Genomic DNA, 16,210 nt, shown 5'->3' with positions numbered 1-16,210 from the left:
CATTTCTAATGTGAATACATGTGGCAAGTCTTTAAGTGCTGAATCTTGTTATTATCTTTTTTGACAAAAAATAATCAACTACTATTCAACCCATGAGTGCAAAGCCCTTTGTTTCACAAATAGCGTCCTTATAAAATTTTATTTTATTATTGTTTCATAAAAAATGTCATTTTATGTGAAGTGATTTTAGTGTAGTGGTAAGAGCTAAGTCAAATTGTTGAAGACACCATCACAGTAAGGATTGAGTCCCACTTTCCACAAATGTAGGAATTTGGCTAATGAACCGGCCAATTGTAATCCGATGGTTGACTAAAAAAAATGTCATTTTACATTTCTGATGTAATTTTTATGAGATATAAATTTTAGAATTTATCTTTAACCCATAGCTAATGATCATTAAATTTAAAGAATTAATACGTGTATTAAATAGAGGAATACATGTATAATTCAATATATAATTTTTTCATTTGTATGAATTGTGTTATAATGACATTTTTTTTTTTTTTTTTTTGGTGTAAAATGGAGGTGAGTCTAGTATTTGGAAATCGGAAATTCTCTTATACCGCATAGTACTTCGATCCGCTTTCCTCTGGACACTTGTATATATCTGTTTAATTCAAAATTTAAAATCTATTAATCAACAAACAAAACAAATACACAATCGTTGGTAAAAATAAGGTAATAAAATATGAAAAGAGGGAGAAAACGCAGAGGAGAGAGCCATTGTCGAAATGATTTGGACTGGAAGCAGAACAATACATTCCCATTATATATAGTGAAACTCGAATGATTGATTGGGAACAAGACTAAGCCACTGGAAATTTTAAATTGCAAATGTTAGAAGTTTCTGATGTGTACTTCTTACTCAACGTGCCAAAACGTTAATTAGTAGTAGCTGCCTCACACTAATAATGTTAATTACTAAGTCAAAAGTACAATACTACAATTTTTAGGAAAGTTATTTACAATTTTTCAACATTTTACTAATTATAGTTTTGACTTTTTGACTGAAGAAAAAAAAACGTTAATTAAATGAGTGTGTTACCCTCTTCTCTTCTCTCCATCAACCCTTAAATTTCTGCAAGTTTCAGAGCTAATCCTCCTCCAGCATCGCACGGATCTATTATACTTTTTCTTTCTTTCTTTTTTTTTTTTTTTTCATTCTCAATTGTATCATAATATTTCCTTATATTATTATACACATGTATAATAAATACTATCTCACTTTCTTCAATCAAAGCCATTTTCTTTGGATAAACAGTATTTGAGAAATTTTGATCACACACAATTTGAAGGAAGAAAGATCAAAACGATGGAGTCTATCACGCTTGATATAGAGCTGTTGCAGTTACCTGAGACATCACCAGTGTCGATGAAATCTAATCAAGATTTTGTTAAGAAGCTCTTTGATCAATGGCTTGCCCTTCCTGAAACCAACCGCTTGGTAAATAAAATGTTTCTTTTTGACTTTTTTTTTTCTTTATCATGGAAACTATGATTTTTATGTGATTTTTTTATTTGCTGGTTTTGAATCTGGATGGTGGTGACACGACGACCGCACTAGTACAAATCATTTGTAACTAAAATATATGTTTTTGGGAAATGTAGTTTTGAATTTGAATAGTGACAGGCCCTTGATATGTGATTTTTTCTGTATGCGAGTTTTGAATCCGGATGGTGACATAACAACACGACACTACTAGTATAAACTACTAGGATAATATTTTTGTTATTGGATATGGAATTAAGGAACATTTGTATGATGATTACAGGTTACATCTTTGGTAAATGATGCAAAGGCAGGAGTGGCTTTGAATGTTATGTGTGGAGGAGGCTCTTTGGGCTCGAATTCAGGGTCTAATAGTCCATTGGCTTCAATGTTTCCGGCACGTAACGGGCCTCCTCTTTCTCCAAGGAACTCAACTGGTTCGCCTCGGATCACTAGACAAAGGACTGGTCTTTCTAATCTTAACTCTCCTCTCAAAGTTGTTTCTGATCATGTCAAAGAGCTCATTCCTCAGGTCTACATTTGGACCACCTTTGAATTTATTATCATAAAGTCTCTTCTCTGTATTTCTTTTGTGCTAAAGTTTTTCTATTGTGTATGCAAATGTATAGTTTTACTTTGAAGATGGTCGCCCACCACCAAATGATCTGAAAGAGCAGTGTATAGCTAAGATCAACAGTCTTTTTTATGGCCATGAGGATGGTTTGCAAATCCAAGGTTAGTTTCTCTTTTAGACATCTACATATCTAATATCTACTGACCTAACAGTGTCGTTCTTTTGTTTCTCAGAATTTAAATTAGTCACTACCGAGATCTGCAAGGTTCCATCATTTTTTTCCACCTCCATTTTCAAGAAAGTTGATACCAATAACACTGGTTTTGTGAAAAGGTTTGCAAAATTCTAATGCCTAGCTACAATGTTTGATTATTAAAACCAAGTTGATAAGAAAGTATGTTAGTCTAGAGATCATAATATAGCAAAACCATTGATTTTGGTTATGTTTTGGCTTGTGGACTGCTCATCACATGTGGTTTTTTACCAACTTCTTTACAGAGAAGCCTTCATTGATTATTGGGTTAAGGGAAATATGTTGACAAAGGAGATAACAAATCAGATATATACAATACTGAAGCAACCGGATCACAAGTACCTTGTCCAGGTGGGTTTTCTGAGCTGCAGTAAAATTGTCACTTTTTCTATTTTGGTCACATAATTAGATGATTTCGTTACCTCCTTCTTTTGTATGTAGAAACTTTTCTTAATTGAAATGTATTCACTTCTTGAGATGAATTTTATGACAGGATGATTTCAAGCCTGTGCTCCAAGAACTATTAGCAACACACCCTGGTCTTGAATTCTTACAAGGCACACCTGAGTTTCAAGATAGATATGGTTAGTCCAATACTATGACGTTATCCGATTTCTTTTAGTTCGTTTTTATTCCTTTGCCATGAATATTTGAAAAGTAAGGGAATGACTATCTGAATTTATGATTCCTTGTTATGTTTGTGAAAACATTTTGGCAACAGCTGAAACTGTAATATACAGAATATATTACTACATAAACAGAAGTGGGAATGGGCATCTTACCTTGAGAGAGCTTAAGCGAGGAAATCTAGTTGATGCAATGCAGCATGCCGATGAAGAAGAGGACATCAATAAGGTTTTGAGGTAGGTGGCTCAAATATAATCAGTAGTAATATTAAAATTGAACCGGCTTCTATTCTGACTCTCTCTACCGTTCATCAGGTACTTCTCGTATGAACATTTCTATGTCATATACTGCAAGTTCTGGGAGCTGGATACAGACCATGATTTCTTGATCGACAAAGAGAATCTCATCCGATATAGTAACCATGCACTCACCTACAGAATTGTCGACCGAATCTTCTCTCAGGTTAGCTACTCTGCATTTGCATTGTCTTCCATATTTTTTTTTTTAGTTTTTTTTTTTTATATACTAGCCGTTGGAATGTCATTGTCACTGTGTACTTATATAGGTACCGAGGAAGTTTACTAGTAAAACCGAAGGAAAAATGGGATATGAGGATTTTGTTTACTTCATATTGGCCGAAGAAGACAAGTCATCAGAACCTAGTCTTGAGTATTGGTATGAATGTATTCATATCTATATAGACATGTCTTTGTGTAGGTGTTACTTGGTAAGAGCTCTGTTTGTGTTATATTAATGTTTGATGATATAGGTTCAAGTGCATAGATTTGGATGCAAATGGAGTTTTGACGCGGAACGAGCTACAATTCTTTTACGAGGAACAGCTGCATAGAATGGAGTGCATGGCGCAAGAGGCGGTGCTGTTTGAGGATATTTTGTGCCAATTATTCGACATGGTCAAACCAGAGGACGAAGGGTACATTTGTCTGAATGACTTGAAGGATTCTAAGCTCTCTGGAAATGTGTTCAACATACTTTTCAACCTCAACAAGTTTATGGCGTTTGAAACTCGCGATCCCTTCCTCATCCGCCAGGTATCACACTATATATATATTAAAGAAAATCTAGTTAACCTATATATACTTAATAGAGTTATTCATTGTGATATGGTTTATAACTGGATATACAAAGGAGCGGGCAAATCCAACATGGACGGAGTGGGATCGTTTTGCTCATAGAGAATATATTAGGCTATCAATGGAAGAAGATGTCGAAGATGCTTCTAATGGAAGTGCTGAAGCATGGGACGACTCACTTGAGGTCCCCTTTTGAGTTTCTTTAATGGTAAGCTCTCTCACTATAGAAAGCGGACCAGCGAGTGATGCAATAACGTTGTTGACAACGACTCAGAATTAGGTACAAAATAGAGAGTTGGGGTATGTAATTTCAAATTTTAACATTTGGATAAAATTTGACACTAAAAACTTATACATGTCAAAAAAAGTATTACATATTGTAAAACACATGTGTGATTATTCCATCACAAGACACATGTCATTACACTTGTCCATGTAGTATTACACTAACACAACACTTGTCATTACCAAGCGTATAAGTGTGTTATTCATGTCTTTTGTTGCTCACTATAAATAAGGAGTTGTTGTAAGAAGAGTATGATATAAAAAAAAATTGTCTTTGATCAAAAGAAAGAGTTCCCTAATCTCTCACTCTCATTCTCGTCTCTCTCTCTCTCTCTCTCTTTCTCTCTCTCTCTCTCTCTTTCTCTCTCTTTGTTAGTTCTTGTTCTCTTTACAAGATATTACAAAACACATAAGTGTTTTGTAGTTTTAATTCACAACACGTTATCAGCACGAACAACTCTCAATCCGTTACAAGTTTGAGCATAAGAGATTTGTGATACATCATCAATTGGAGGTAAGATTTAAGTTTTGTTAAAGTTGTTTGAATTTAATTATTTTACATGAATATTACTATATCTATTATTTATAGAGTAAAAGACTATACATACTTCTTGATCTAATGGTAGGCTCTCCCTCCTTGATCATTTAGATCTACATTCTTGATCTAATGGTAGGCTCTGCCTCCTTGATCATATGTTCAGATCTATATATTTTAAATCATATGGAAGGTTATGCCTCCTAAAATGATGGTTTTAATTTATGAATATATTATATAACTTATAATTTTTTTTTATAGTTTATATTTATTGCTAAAACAAGTTTTTACAAAATTATTTCATAAAATTTTATATTTAACAAATTGTTTTATTATTTAAATAGTAATCATGTCAAACTTGGCAAAGCTTGAATTCGCCGCCCTTGATGTCTCTAGGAAAAATTATATGACATGGGCATTAGATGTAAAATTCTATCTGAAAGGGAATGGGCTTCTCAAAACCATTGATCCGTCAGAAATGGGGTTAGAAGAGGAAAAAGCAAGAACCATGATGTTCTTGCGTCACCATCTCCACGATGGTTTAAAAAATGAATACATCACGAGAGAAAATCCTGCAGATCTCTGGATCGCGCTCAAGGATAGGTTTGATCACCAAAAGTATGTGATCTTACCAAAAGCCAAACATGAATGGCTAAACCTGCGGTTTCAGGATTACAAAAGTGTAAGTGAGTACAATTCCGCTTTGTTCGGAATCACTTCAAGGATGGCTCTCTGCGGAGAAGAAGTTTCCGATTATGATATGATCGAGAAAACATTCCAAACTTTCCATCCTTCAAATGTACTCCTGCAACAACAATATCGAGAAAGAGGGTATACTCGATATTCTGAATTGATGCAAGTTATGCATGTTGCTGAACAAAATAATGAGCTCGTGATGATAAATCATCAAACCCGTCCAACTGGATCAGCTCCACTTTCAGAAGTGAATGTTGCTACATTCAGCTATAATAATTGGCAAGGACGAGGACGTGGACACGGACGCGGTCGAGGCCATGGTCATGGTCGTGGAAGAGGTCGTGGAGAAGGTCGCGAACGAGGAAAAGGAAGAGGTTTCTCTCCTAATGACTTCAACGATAGAAAAATCAACAAGCATCTTCAAATCAATAATGTTGGTCGCGTTATAAAGAAACAAGGTGAAAGTACTTGTTACAGATGCGGCATGAAAGGACATTGGTATCAAACCTGTCGTATTCCAAAACATTTGGCCGATCTGTATCAAGCATCTCAACAGGCAAAAGAAAGAGATGTTGAGACCAACCTCATCTCTGATGAAGCTGGACCTTCTTTCCATGGCCTAAACGATGAACCCCATCTTGATATAGCAGATTTTCTCGTTGATAATGAAAACGGAAAATCATGCGATTAAGGTCCATATGCCATAATATGCTTTGTCATAGTTTGATATGTATTTTATGTTTTAATATATATCTTTTTGGATAATAGTTTTATTGTAATATATAATAAACCTTTTTGTAAGACTTTATGTTATGTTATTAATGTTTATTTTTATAAATATTTTTATCTCAGAATATGTCAAATTTTGAGATTGAGGATGGAGATATTTGTCTAGCAGACAGTGCTACAACGCACTAAATAATTAAAGAGAAAAAGTATTTCTCCTGTCTCAAAATAGAAGACTCCGCTAGAAGCGTCTTCAAATGACTTCAACAAGGTTTCTCTCCTAATGACTTCAATGCTAGAAAAATCAACAAGCATCTTCAAATCAATAATGTTGGTCGCGTTATAAAGAAACAAGGTGAAAGTACTTGTTACAGATGCGGCATGAAAGGACATTGGTATCAAACCTGTCGTATTCCAAAACATTTGGCCGATCTGTATCAAGCATCTCAACAGGCAAAAGAAAGGGATGTTGAGACCAACCTCATCTCTGATGAAGCTGGACCTTGTTTCCATGTCCTAAACGATGAACCCCATCTTGATATAGCAGATTTTCTCGTTGATAATGAAAACGGAAAATCATGCGAATAAGGTCCATATGCCATAATATGCTTTGTCATAGTTTGATATGTATTTTATGTTTTAATATATATCTTTTTGGATAATAGTTTTATTGTAATATATAATAAACCTTTTTGTAAGACTTTATGTTGTGTTATTAATGTTTATTTTTATAAATATTTTTATCTCAGAATATGTCAAATTTTGAGATTGAGGATGGAGATATTTGTCTAGCGGACAGTGCTACAACGCACTAAATAGTTAAAGAGAAAAAAATATTTCTCCTCTCTCAAAATAGAAGACTCCGCTAGAAGCGTGAGTACTATATGTGGTAATGCAAAAATTATTATAGGCTCTGGAAAAACCAATTTTTCAATGCCAAGGGGAAAAAAATTTGAAATTGATGCATTATATTGCCCTAAGTCTCATAGAAACTTGATTAGTTTCAGAGATATCCGAAGAAATGGATATCATATAGAGACTATGAATAAGAATGGCATTGAATATCTTTGCATAACATCTGAGGGGAAACATATATTGGAAGAATTGCCAATGTTATCCTCTGAATTGTATTGCACAAGAATAAATAATTTTGCATCTTATGTTACAGTAAACTCTAAGTTTACTTGTACATCTAAGATATGGCATGAAAGACTTGGACATCCTGGTTCAGTCATGATGCGAAAAATTGTGCAAAATTCTAACGGCCATCCATTAAAGAACCAAAAGATTTTTAGATATGATGAGTTTTCATGTGATGCATGTTCTCAAGGAAAACTCATAATTCGGCCATCGCCAGCCAAAATTGGGAATGAATCACCATTGTTCTTAGAGAGAATACATGGTGCTATATGTGGACCTATCCACCCTTCATGCGGGCCGTTTCGTTATTTTATGGTAATGATTGACGCATCTAGTAGATGGTCAAATGTGTGTCTACTGACAACACAAAACACGGCCTTCGGAAAATTCATTGCCCAAATAATCAGGTTGAAAGTTCAATTCCCTAATTATGCCATAAAGAAAGTCAGACTTGATAACGCTGGTGAATTCACTTCACAAGCTTTCAATGACTATTGTATGTCAATATTAATCGATGTGGAGCATCAGGTTCCTCATGTTCATACACAAAATGGCATGGCTGAATCTTTAATTAAACGGCTACAACTCATTGCTAGACCGTTAATATTGAGAACAAAGCTCCCAAATTTCTATATGGGGTCATGCTATATTGCATGCTGCGGCATTGGTCCAAATACGACCAAGCTCATATAATCAAAATTCCCCTTTACAATTAGCATCTGGCCAAGAGCCAAACATATCTTATCTCCGTATTTTTGGATGTGCGGTTTATGTTCCTATAGCCCCACCGCAAAGAACAAAAATGGGGCCACAAAGGAGATTGGACATATATGTCGATTATGCATCACCGAGTATAATTCGATATCTTGAACCACAAACCGGTGATATGTTTACGGCATATTTTGCCGATTGCCATTTTAATGAAGATGAATTTCCAGCGTTAGGGGGAGGAATTAAACAAGTACCAAAAGATATTACATGGTATACACCATCTTTATTATATTTTGATCCCCCTACAAATCAACGTGAACTGGAAGTTCAGAGAATTGTACATTTACAAGGTTTGGCAAATCAATTACCAGATGCGTTCATAGATACAAAAAGGGTGACAAAGTCATATATCCCCGCTGCAAATGCACCATAAAAAGTTGAAATTCCTAGAGAGGAACTTGATGGAAGCAAATCTAATGAACCTAAGGTTCAATTGAAAAGGGGGAGGCCAATGGGCTCTAAAGATAAAAATCCCCGAAAGAAAAAGAAAATAGGAGATGAAAAGGTTCAAGAAGAACCAAATAAAGAGAAAAGTCCTCAGGATGATACCGAAAAATATGAGGTTTCTATTAACTATGCCCAAAATGGAATGTTATGGTATAGAGATGAAATCAATGATGATAATGGAATATTCTCTTTTTCTGTATCTAAAGAGATCGATCATGAAAAAGATGATCCAGATCCAAGATCCGTATCAGAATGCCAACATAGGCCTGATTGGGAGAAATGGAAAAAGGCTATGCAACTTGAGTTGCTCTCCCTCAATAAAAGAAATGTCTTTGGACCTCTTGTCACTGCATCTAAAGATGTAAAACCTGTTGGTTGCAAGTGGGTATTTGTGCGAAAAAGAAATGAGAAAGATGAAATCACAAGATATAAAGCCCGACTTGTTGCACAAGGTTTTTCTCAAAGCCCTGGAGTTGATTATGAAGAAACATATTCTCTAGTCATAGATGCAATTACATTCAGGTACTTAATGAGTCTAACAGCTTCTAAGAATTTAGAAATGTACCTTATGGATGTAGTGACAGCATATTTATATGGATCATTGAATAATGATATATACATGAAAATCCCAGAAGGATTTAAGATTCCTGAGGCATTAGACTCTAAGTCTAATGAAATTTGTGCGATCAAATTACAGCGATCACTTTACGGATTAAAACAATATGGGCGCATGTGGTATAACCGCTTAAGCGAATACATATTGAAGAAAGGGTATGTTAATAATAAAATATGTCCATGCGTCTTTATAAAGAAATCTCCATCGGGATTTGTGATTATTGCTGTATATGTTGATGATCTAAATATAATTGGAACTCAAAAGGAGATTGATGATGCAAGAACTCATATGAAGGAAGAATTTGAAATGAAAGATCTTGAAAAGACTAAATTCTGTCTCGGGCTTCAAATAGAGTATTTCTAATATGGAATATTTGTGCATCAATCAAATTATACGAAAAAGATTTTAAAGCGCTTTAACATGGACAAAGCGACTCCTTTGAGTACTCCAATGGTCAATAGATCTCTGAATGTCGATAGTGATCCATTCAGACCTTGTGAAAATAACGAGAAAATACTTGGTCCCAAAGTACCTTATATGAGTGCTATCGGTGGACTCATGTATCTTGCAAATTGCACTAGACCAGATATTGCATTCGCTACCAATCTACTTGCAAGATACAACTCATCTACTACTTGCAGATATTGCATTGGAATGGGATAAAACATATTTTCCGTTATCTTCAAGGTACGATTGACTTGGGATTATTCTATCCTAGAAACTCTTCGGTTGGTCTTGTTGGTTTTGCAGATGCAGGATATTTATCAGATCCACATAAATCCCAATCCCAAACTGGATATGTTTTCACAATTGGAGGAACTGCAATCTCATGGCGCTCACAGAAACAGACTTTGGTCGCCACTTCCTCAAATCATGCAGAAATAATTTTTCTTCATGAAGCATCGAGGGAATGTGTATGGCTCAGATCAATGACTAACCATATACAAGAATCGAGTGGAATAGTCATCAGAAAAGAGCCAACAACATTATTTGAAGACAATGCTGCTTGTGTCGCCCAAATCAAAGAAGGTTACATCAAAAGCGACATAATAAAGCATATACCTCCAAGATTTTTCTCCTACACTCAAGAACTCGAGCAAAAGAAGGAAGTTGATATTCAACATATCCGCTCAAGTGACAATGCAGCAGATCTATTCACAAAGGCGCTTCCGACTACCACATTCAGAAAGCATATTCACAGTATTGGAATGCGTCGTCTACGAGATTTGTGAAGAAAGATTATTCATATCTTTTCGAGGGGGAGATTACGTTACTATACTCTTTTTCCCTTGTCATGGTTTTTATCCCAATGGGTTTTTCCGCGACAAGGTTTTCAATGAGGTAGTACGTAACTCGTCAATGGTGATGGATAATCAAGGGGAAGTATTGTTAAACACATGTGTGATTATTCCATCACAAGATACATGTCATTACACTTGTCCATGTAGTATTACATTAACACAACACTTGTCATTACCAAGTGTATAAATGTGTAACTCATGTCTTTTATTGCTCACTATAAATAAGGAGTTGTTGTAAGAAGAGTATGATATAAAAAAAGTTGTCTTTGATAAAAAAAAAAGAGTTCCCTAATCTCTCACTCTCATTCTCATGTCTCTCTTTCTCTCTCTTTCTCTCTCTTTGTTAGTTCTTGTTCTCTTTTACAAGATATTACAAAACACATATAAGTGTTTTGTAGTTTTAATTCACAACATCACACAGATTGTCGGGGTCGAGAAAGACGCATTTTCTTTACAATCATATGCAACCTTAGCTAGGCGCTTAATTAATTATGATGATACATCTCAATTAGACATCTCTTCGTTCTCCAATTTTCCAATGAAGCTAACACCATTCTTTTTCTTGCCGAATTATAATTAATCACAACATGTGTTTACATCTTTACATTATAAACCAGTTTGTACTTGTTGATATTTTGGTGATAAATAAAAACATCAGCAAAAATTGAAGTAAAAAATAACCAATTTAATCTTTTAACATAAAATTACTGAAACAAACACAAATTTATTATGTGTATAACTCAGCTAGTTGCTTTTTTCGTTGAATGAGAAAATAACTAAAGAAATTATATGATGTATAGGAAAAGAAGAATTTTTCTTTTTTTATGTTATGATTCAATGTAGATTGCATACCAAGAACCATACTTTAAAAAAATATTTTTATTCATATGTAATTGAGAGACTATAAGTACATATATAGAATGAATTAGTAAGGAGGTTTAGCACTGAGTTCACAACAACAAACACCGCCAAAACTGTATATTCGACACACCGGTGTATCCCATAGACATGCATTTTTTTATCGCATACCGGTGTGAGTTTACATCCGTCAAACTTTGCATTTGTAATATTGCATACTTCGAATCTCATGGAAACCTGCATTGCAAAAAGAAAAAAAGCAGAGCAAGGGATTGATAAAAAAAAGTGATACCCCACAAAATTAGGGGTAAATCAACCTCTTGAAAATGAGAAAAGGGAGAGGAAAGTAGATGTATGAAGAATTTCTTGGGAAGAAGAAAGTTCATATGCCACTGATCAATATTCCTGTGGTAAAAACTCGCCTTTATTTGTTTAAATTTATGTAATGAGATAACAATGGTAAGACCAGAGATTCCAAAGGATTGTGGGATTTGAGTAAGGTATGTTGATGCGTCTCATTGACATAGTATATAAAGTTCTGATGGTCAAGGCGATGAAAAGTGCGAAAAATAGTTACCTGCGGTTGAGAAAGTTCCCACGTTTTCAAATCTCTTTCACATGTGAAGCTATTGTTTTGCTTAAGAGCAAGCAAAAACTAAGTTTGGGGGAAGTTGATATATCATGGTTTTACAGTTTTTAACCATGGTATAAGTGTGCTTTTAGAGTTTTTTCATTTGATTTTTAGGGTCTTTTTTGTCTTTTTAGGATTATGAGCTATTTGGCATGGAATGGAGAATTTAGGAGTGATTTGGAGCATTTAGGAGAAGAGCTCTGCCAAAGAATCGAACTCGTAGATCAAAATTGGTGTAGAGCATCGATCGATGCAAACCCTATGTCGAGCGACACATCAAAAATGACCAGACCCATTAGATCATCCTCCTCCTCATTGCAATGATTCCACGTCACATATCTGCACCACAAATAACAATTGAGATGCGTAAGTACTATCAAAAATACTTAGTGAGGCAACTCTCCCATCTACTAGGCTATACACACAAGCAAGTCATAGTCAAGCAAAACAACAAAAGTGCGTCAGCCGCCTGCTGAGAAATGGTGTTGACTGACACTCGCCTTGTGTTGACCGTCACTCGCCTTTGTCTCGACCAACACTCGCATTGTGTCGACTGACACAGTTCTCCAGTGTCACTTGCGAACCATTACGATTGGTGTCGACCGACACCCTCATGGTGTTGATTGATATCGATGCCCTAGCATTGATTCCACGCGCCGTCATCGATCGCAACTCGTCTTCCAAAGCCACCACTTGTTCAGGAACGTCAATGCAGCCAAACAAGGCCATAGGAATCACATAAAAAAAACACAACAAGCAATGAATCAATCTACCAAATCACGGAGTGATATGATCATGAGACCATCCAAGAAGATCATTGAGCCTTGTTCAACACGAAAAAGTTGAAGATCAATTCTTCCAGCCAAACAACCATTTGTGATACATTCCATTTTGCCAAAGGAGGTTAATCTAGTTGTTAACTTTAGGTCCAACTGGTTTAAGAGCTTCCTGAATTATGTATGGCAACCAGGTGTTGTTTCTACTAAGCCAAAAATGAAGAAATGATACAGCCCATGTTGTTTCTCATTAGCAAAATTGGACCAAGGAGTGAAAGAGAGAGAAGTTCAAGGATGCACTTATTGGGCTAGTTCAAGAGATTACGGGAAAGGGGAGCATAGGAAATTCTATTGGGGATGTTGTCTACCAAGTCCAGTCCATTTTGAGCCTAGTTCAAGTCCAAGAAAGCCCAAAATAATCACTTTATTTTGTGGTCAAAAGAGGGTGACGAAAATAGAGTTCAAATCACCTTGGGAAAGACACCTTGGTAAGAGAAACATGCACTAAGGGTTGAATCTTTATTCAACGTACTATCTTTATTATCTTTTAGTTTAAAGAACAATTAATATTTGGCTTTGTTACCAAGTTTTTTTTATTCCTATATAAACTCATGTAATCTCATTTGAGAATCATCAATCAATTTCCTTTTCATTTTATGAGTCTATCTCTTTGTTCTTTGTCTAGAATATTTCCTTGTTTTTTGGTGTGTAATATCCAAGCAACAGCCTCCTCTAGCTGGACTAGTGAGTCATATCTGTCAGCCATTGGAGTTGAGAATATTAGCAGCCTTCTGCAACTGCTGTGCGACTCCTTAATCCATTAAATCTCCCTTGTTGCACCTTGCACCTTGGCGAGTTTCTATCTTTTCTAATCCGGCTGAGTGATCCTCGAATTTGAGCGTATCAAGTGGTATCAGAGCTATTGGATCACATCAAGTGGTATCAAAGCCACTCAACCGATACTTGTCTGTTCATCTTCTCATCTATCTATTTTTTCATCTTCTATCTTTTTCTTTCTTTCATCTTCTATCTATTCATCTTCTTTCAAAACAAAAAAAAAACAGAAAAAAAAAAAGAAAAAAAACAAAAATATAGAAACAAAAAAAACAAAAAAAACAAAAAAAAAAAAAACAAAAAAAAGGAGAAAAAAAAAGAAAGAGAAAAAAAAAACAAAAAAAAAATGTATAATGATCGTCGAGATTGTGGGATCATCGAAGACGAAGTGCTTGGGATTCCAAATCTACAATTTCAAGCACTTATAGGAGAGATGCGAAGGTCGTGGAGGGTTGAGATGGATGTCATCTACAAGATGTTGGATGAAGTTCAAGCGGAAGCACAACCAAGACGACCACAAATGTTGCATCATAGAAGAGAAAGAGATCAACCTAGAGTAGCAAGGGCTGATGATTATTACAGTAGTCAATCCTCAAGAGGAAGCCACATGAGACCAAGAAGTGCTAGAGAAGCAAGAGGTAGAGTGGGTGATAACATGGGTATTTTGAAGTTGAAGATTCCTACCTTTCAAGGCAAGAACGACCCAGATGCATATCTTGAGTAGGAGAAAAAGATTGAGTGGGTTTTTAGTTGTCAAAACTATTGCGAGATGAAGAAGGTACGATTTTCAGCCATTGGATTTTGTGATTATGCTATTACTTGGTGGGATCTGTTGGTGATAATCAGGAGGAGAAATGGAGAACATCCCATTGAGACTTGGGCAGAATTGAAGTCTATGTTGAGGAAGTGATTTGTTCCCCACCATCACCATCGTGGTTCAAATCATATTCTAAGGAGAACTTCTAGACCAACTGATGGAGCGTCTACTGTCACGCCAAGTTACCAACAAGAAACGATGTCTCTTGTTTCTAAGGAAGAGAGAGCTGTTTTTGTATCGTTACCATCACCAAAGGAGCACAAGGAGTTGCTAATTCAGGATAATCTATTGAAAATAACAAATTCACCGAGTGAGAAAACGGAAGTCGAGGAACCAAAGCAGAAAGAGATCAGAAAATATCATAGTGAGGAAGCTGCAAAGGAAGGCATGCTCATCAACAACCTTGGCAGTATGGAGGATTCACCTAATGCACCAACAAAGAGAGAAAAGTCAACGGTACACTTCTGGTCAATTAAGACGGAGCAAGTTTTGGATCTTGAAGGAAAAAAGAAAGGTCTCACGGAAAGGGGTGCATTTATGCTTCATGGTATGCAATATGGACTCATATATTCTCTCAAAGAGAAGCCACCAGAATCACTTCAACACTCTCCAATCCATGGCCGTACAGTTTCAAGGACGAAACATTTTCAAGAGGAGGGGTATGATATGATCATGAGACCATCCAAGAAGATCATTGAGCCTTGTTCAACAAGAACAAAGTTGAAGATCAATTCTTCCAGCCAAACAACCATTTGCGATACATTCCATTTTGCCAAAGGAGGTTAATCTAGTTGTTAGCTTTAGGTCTAACTGGTTTAAGAGCTTCCAGAATTATGTATGGCAACCAGGTGTTGTTTCTACTAAGCCAAAAGTGAAGAAATGATACAGCCCATGTTGCTTCTCATCAGCAAAATTGGACCAAGGAGTGAAAGAGAGAGAAGTTCAAGGATGCACTTATTGGGCTAGTTCAAGAGATTATGGGAAAGGAGCGCATAGAAAATTCTATTGGGGATGTTGTCTACCAAGTCCAGTCCATTTCGAGCCTAATTCAAGTCCAAGAAAGCCCAAAATAATCATTTTATTTTGTGGTCAAAAGAGGGTGACGAAAATAGCGTTCAAATCACCTTGGGAAGAGAAACATGCACCAAGGGTTGAATCTTCATTTAACGTACTATCTTTATTATCTTTAGTTTCAAGAACAATTAATACTTGGCTTTGTTACCAAGTTTCTTATCCCTATATAAACTCATGTAATCTCATTTGAGAATCATCAATCAATTTCCTTTTCATTTTATGAGTCTATCTCTTTGTTCTTTGTCTAGAACATTTCCTTGTTTCTTGGTGTGTAATATCCAACCAACAATCTCCTCTTGCTGGGCTAGTGAGTCATATCTATCAGCCATTGGAGTTGGGAATATCAGCAGCCTTCCGCAACTGTTGTGCGACCCCTCAATCCATTAAATCTCCCTTGTTGCACCTTTCACCTTGGCGAGTTTCTATCCTTTCTAATCCGGCTGAGTGATCCTCGAATTTGGGCGTATCACAGAGAAACACATAAAACTCAGAGATCACATGCTCAGATAAGTCATGGTCATGTACACACCTTAATTTAGAAAGAATAAAACAAAGAACAGCAAGAGCCAAGCCTTCTAGCCACCTCCAAATTTCACTCCACGTTCAGATCTCCCTTCCAACGCTCAAAACACACCAAAATAGGCCTAGAAACCTTCAAGAGAACCT

The 16,210-nt window shown here is 35.9% G+C and overlaps 3 protein-coding genes across 4 annotated transcripts; all 3 read left to right on the top strand.

Annotated features, from left to right (window-relative positions):
- Positions 1-893: 893 nt before the first annotated feature.
- Positions 894-4,610, top strand: LOC104787316 (putative serine/threonine protein phosphatase 2A regulatory subunit B''delta). Of its 2 annotated transcripts, XM_087458199.1 has the most exons (12): positions 894-1,444; positions 1,773-2,021; positions 2,119-2,224; positions 2,297-2,396; positions 2,562-2,667; positions 2,810-2,900; positions 3,038-3,179; positions 3,258-3,405; positions 3,509-3,618; positions 3,713-3,995; positions 4,093-4,267; positions 4,518-4,610. In XM_087458199.1, exons 1-11 carry the CDS (start codon positions 1,313-1,315, stop codon positions 4,231-4,233), a joined length of 1,608 nt encoding a protein of 535 aa, XP_087314325.1. In that variant the 5' UTR covers positions 894-1,312; the 3' UTR covers positions 4,234-4,267; positions 4,518-4,610. The 2 variants fall into 2 exon arrangements, with proteins under 2 accessions (XP_087314325.1, XP_010414886.2); XM_010416584.3 differs by having other exon boundaries at positions 917-1,444; positions 4,093-4,610.
- A 596-nt stretch (positions 4,611-5,206) lies between these two features.
- On the top strand, positions 5,207-6,244 carry LOC147941204 (uncharacterized). Its single transcript, XM_087458420.1, has one exon. It carries the CDS (start codon positions 5,207-5,209, stop codon positions 6,242-6,244), a length of 1,038 nt encoding a protein of 345 aa, XP_087314546.1.
- Positions 6,245-10,182: 3,938 nt separating this feature from the next.
- LOC147941203 (uncharacterized) lies at positions 10,183-10,485 on the top strand. Its single transcript, XM_087458419.1, has one exon. The coding sequence runs from the start codon at positions 10,183-10,185 to the stop codon at positions 10,483-10,485; it is 303 nt and encodes a 100-aa protein (XP_087314545.1).
- The last annotated feature ends 5,725 nt before the right edge of the window (positions 10,486-16,210 follow it).

Source organism: Camelina sativa, chromosome 7, assembly GCF_030686135.1.
Source record: "Camelina sativa cultivar CO46 ecotype springtype chromosome 7, ASM3068613v1".
NCBI lineage: Eukaryota > Viridiplantae > Streptophyta > Magnoliopsida > Brassicales > Brassicaceae > Camelina > Camelina sativa.
Note: the sequence above shows the minus strand (reverse complement) of the source record. Positions and strands in the feature narration are given on the sequence as shown.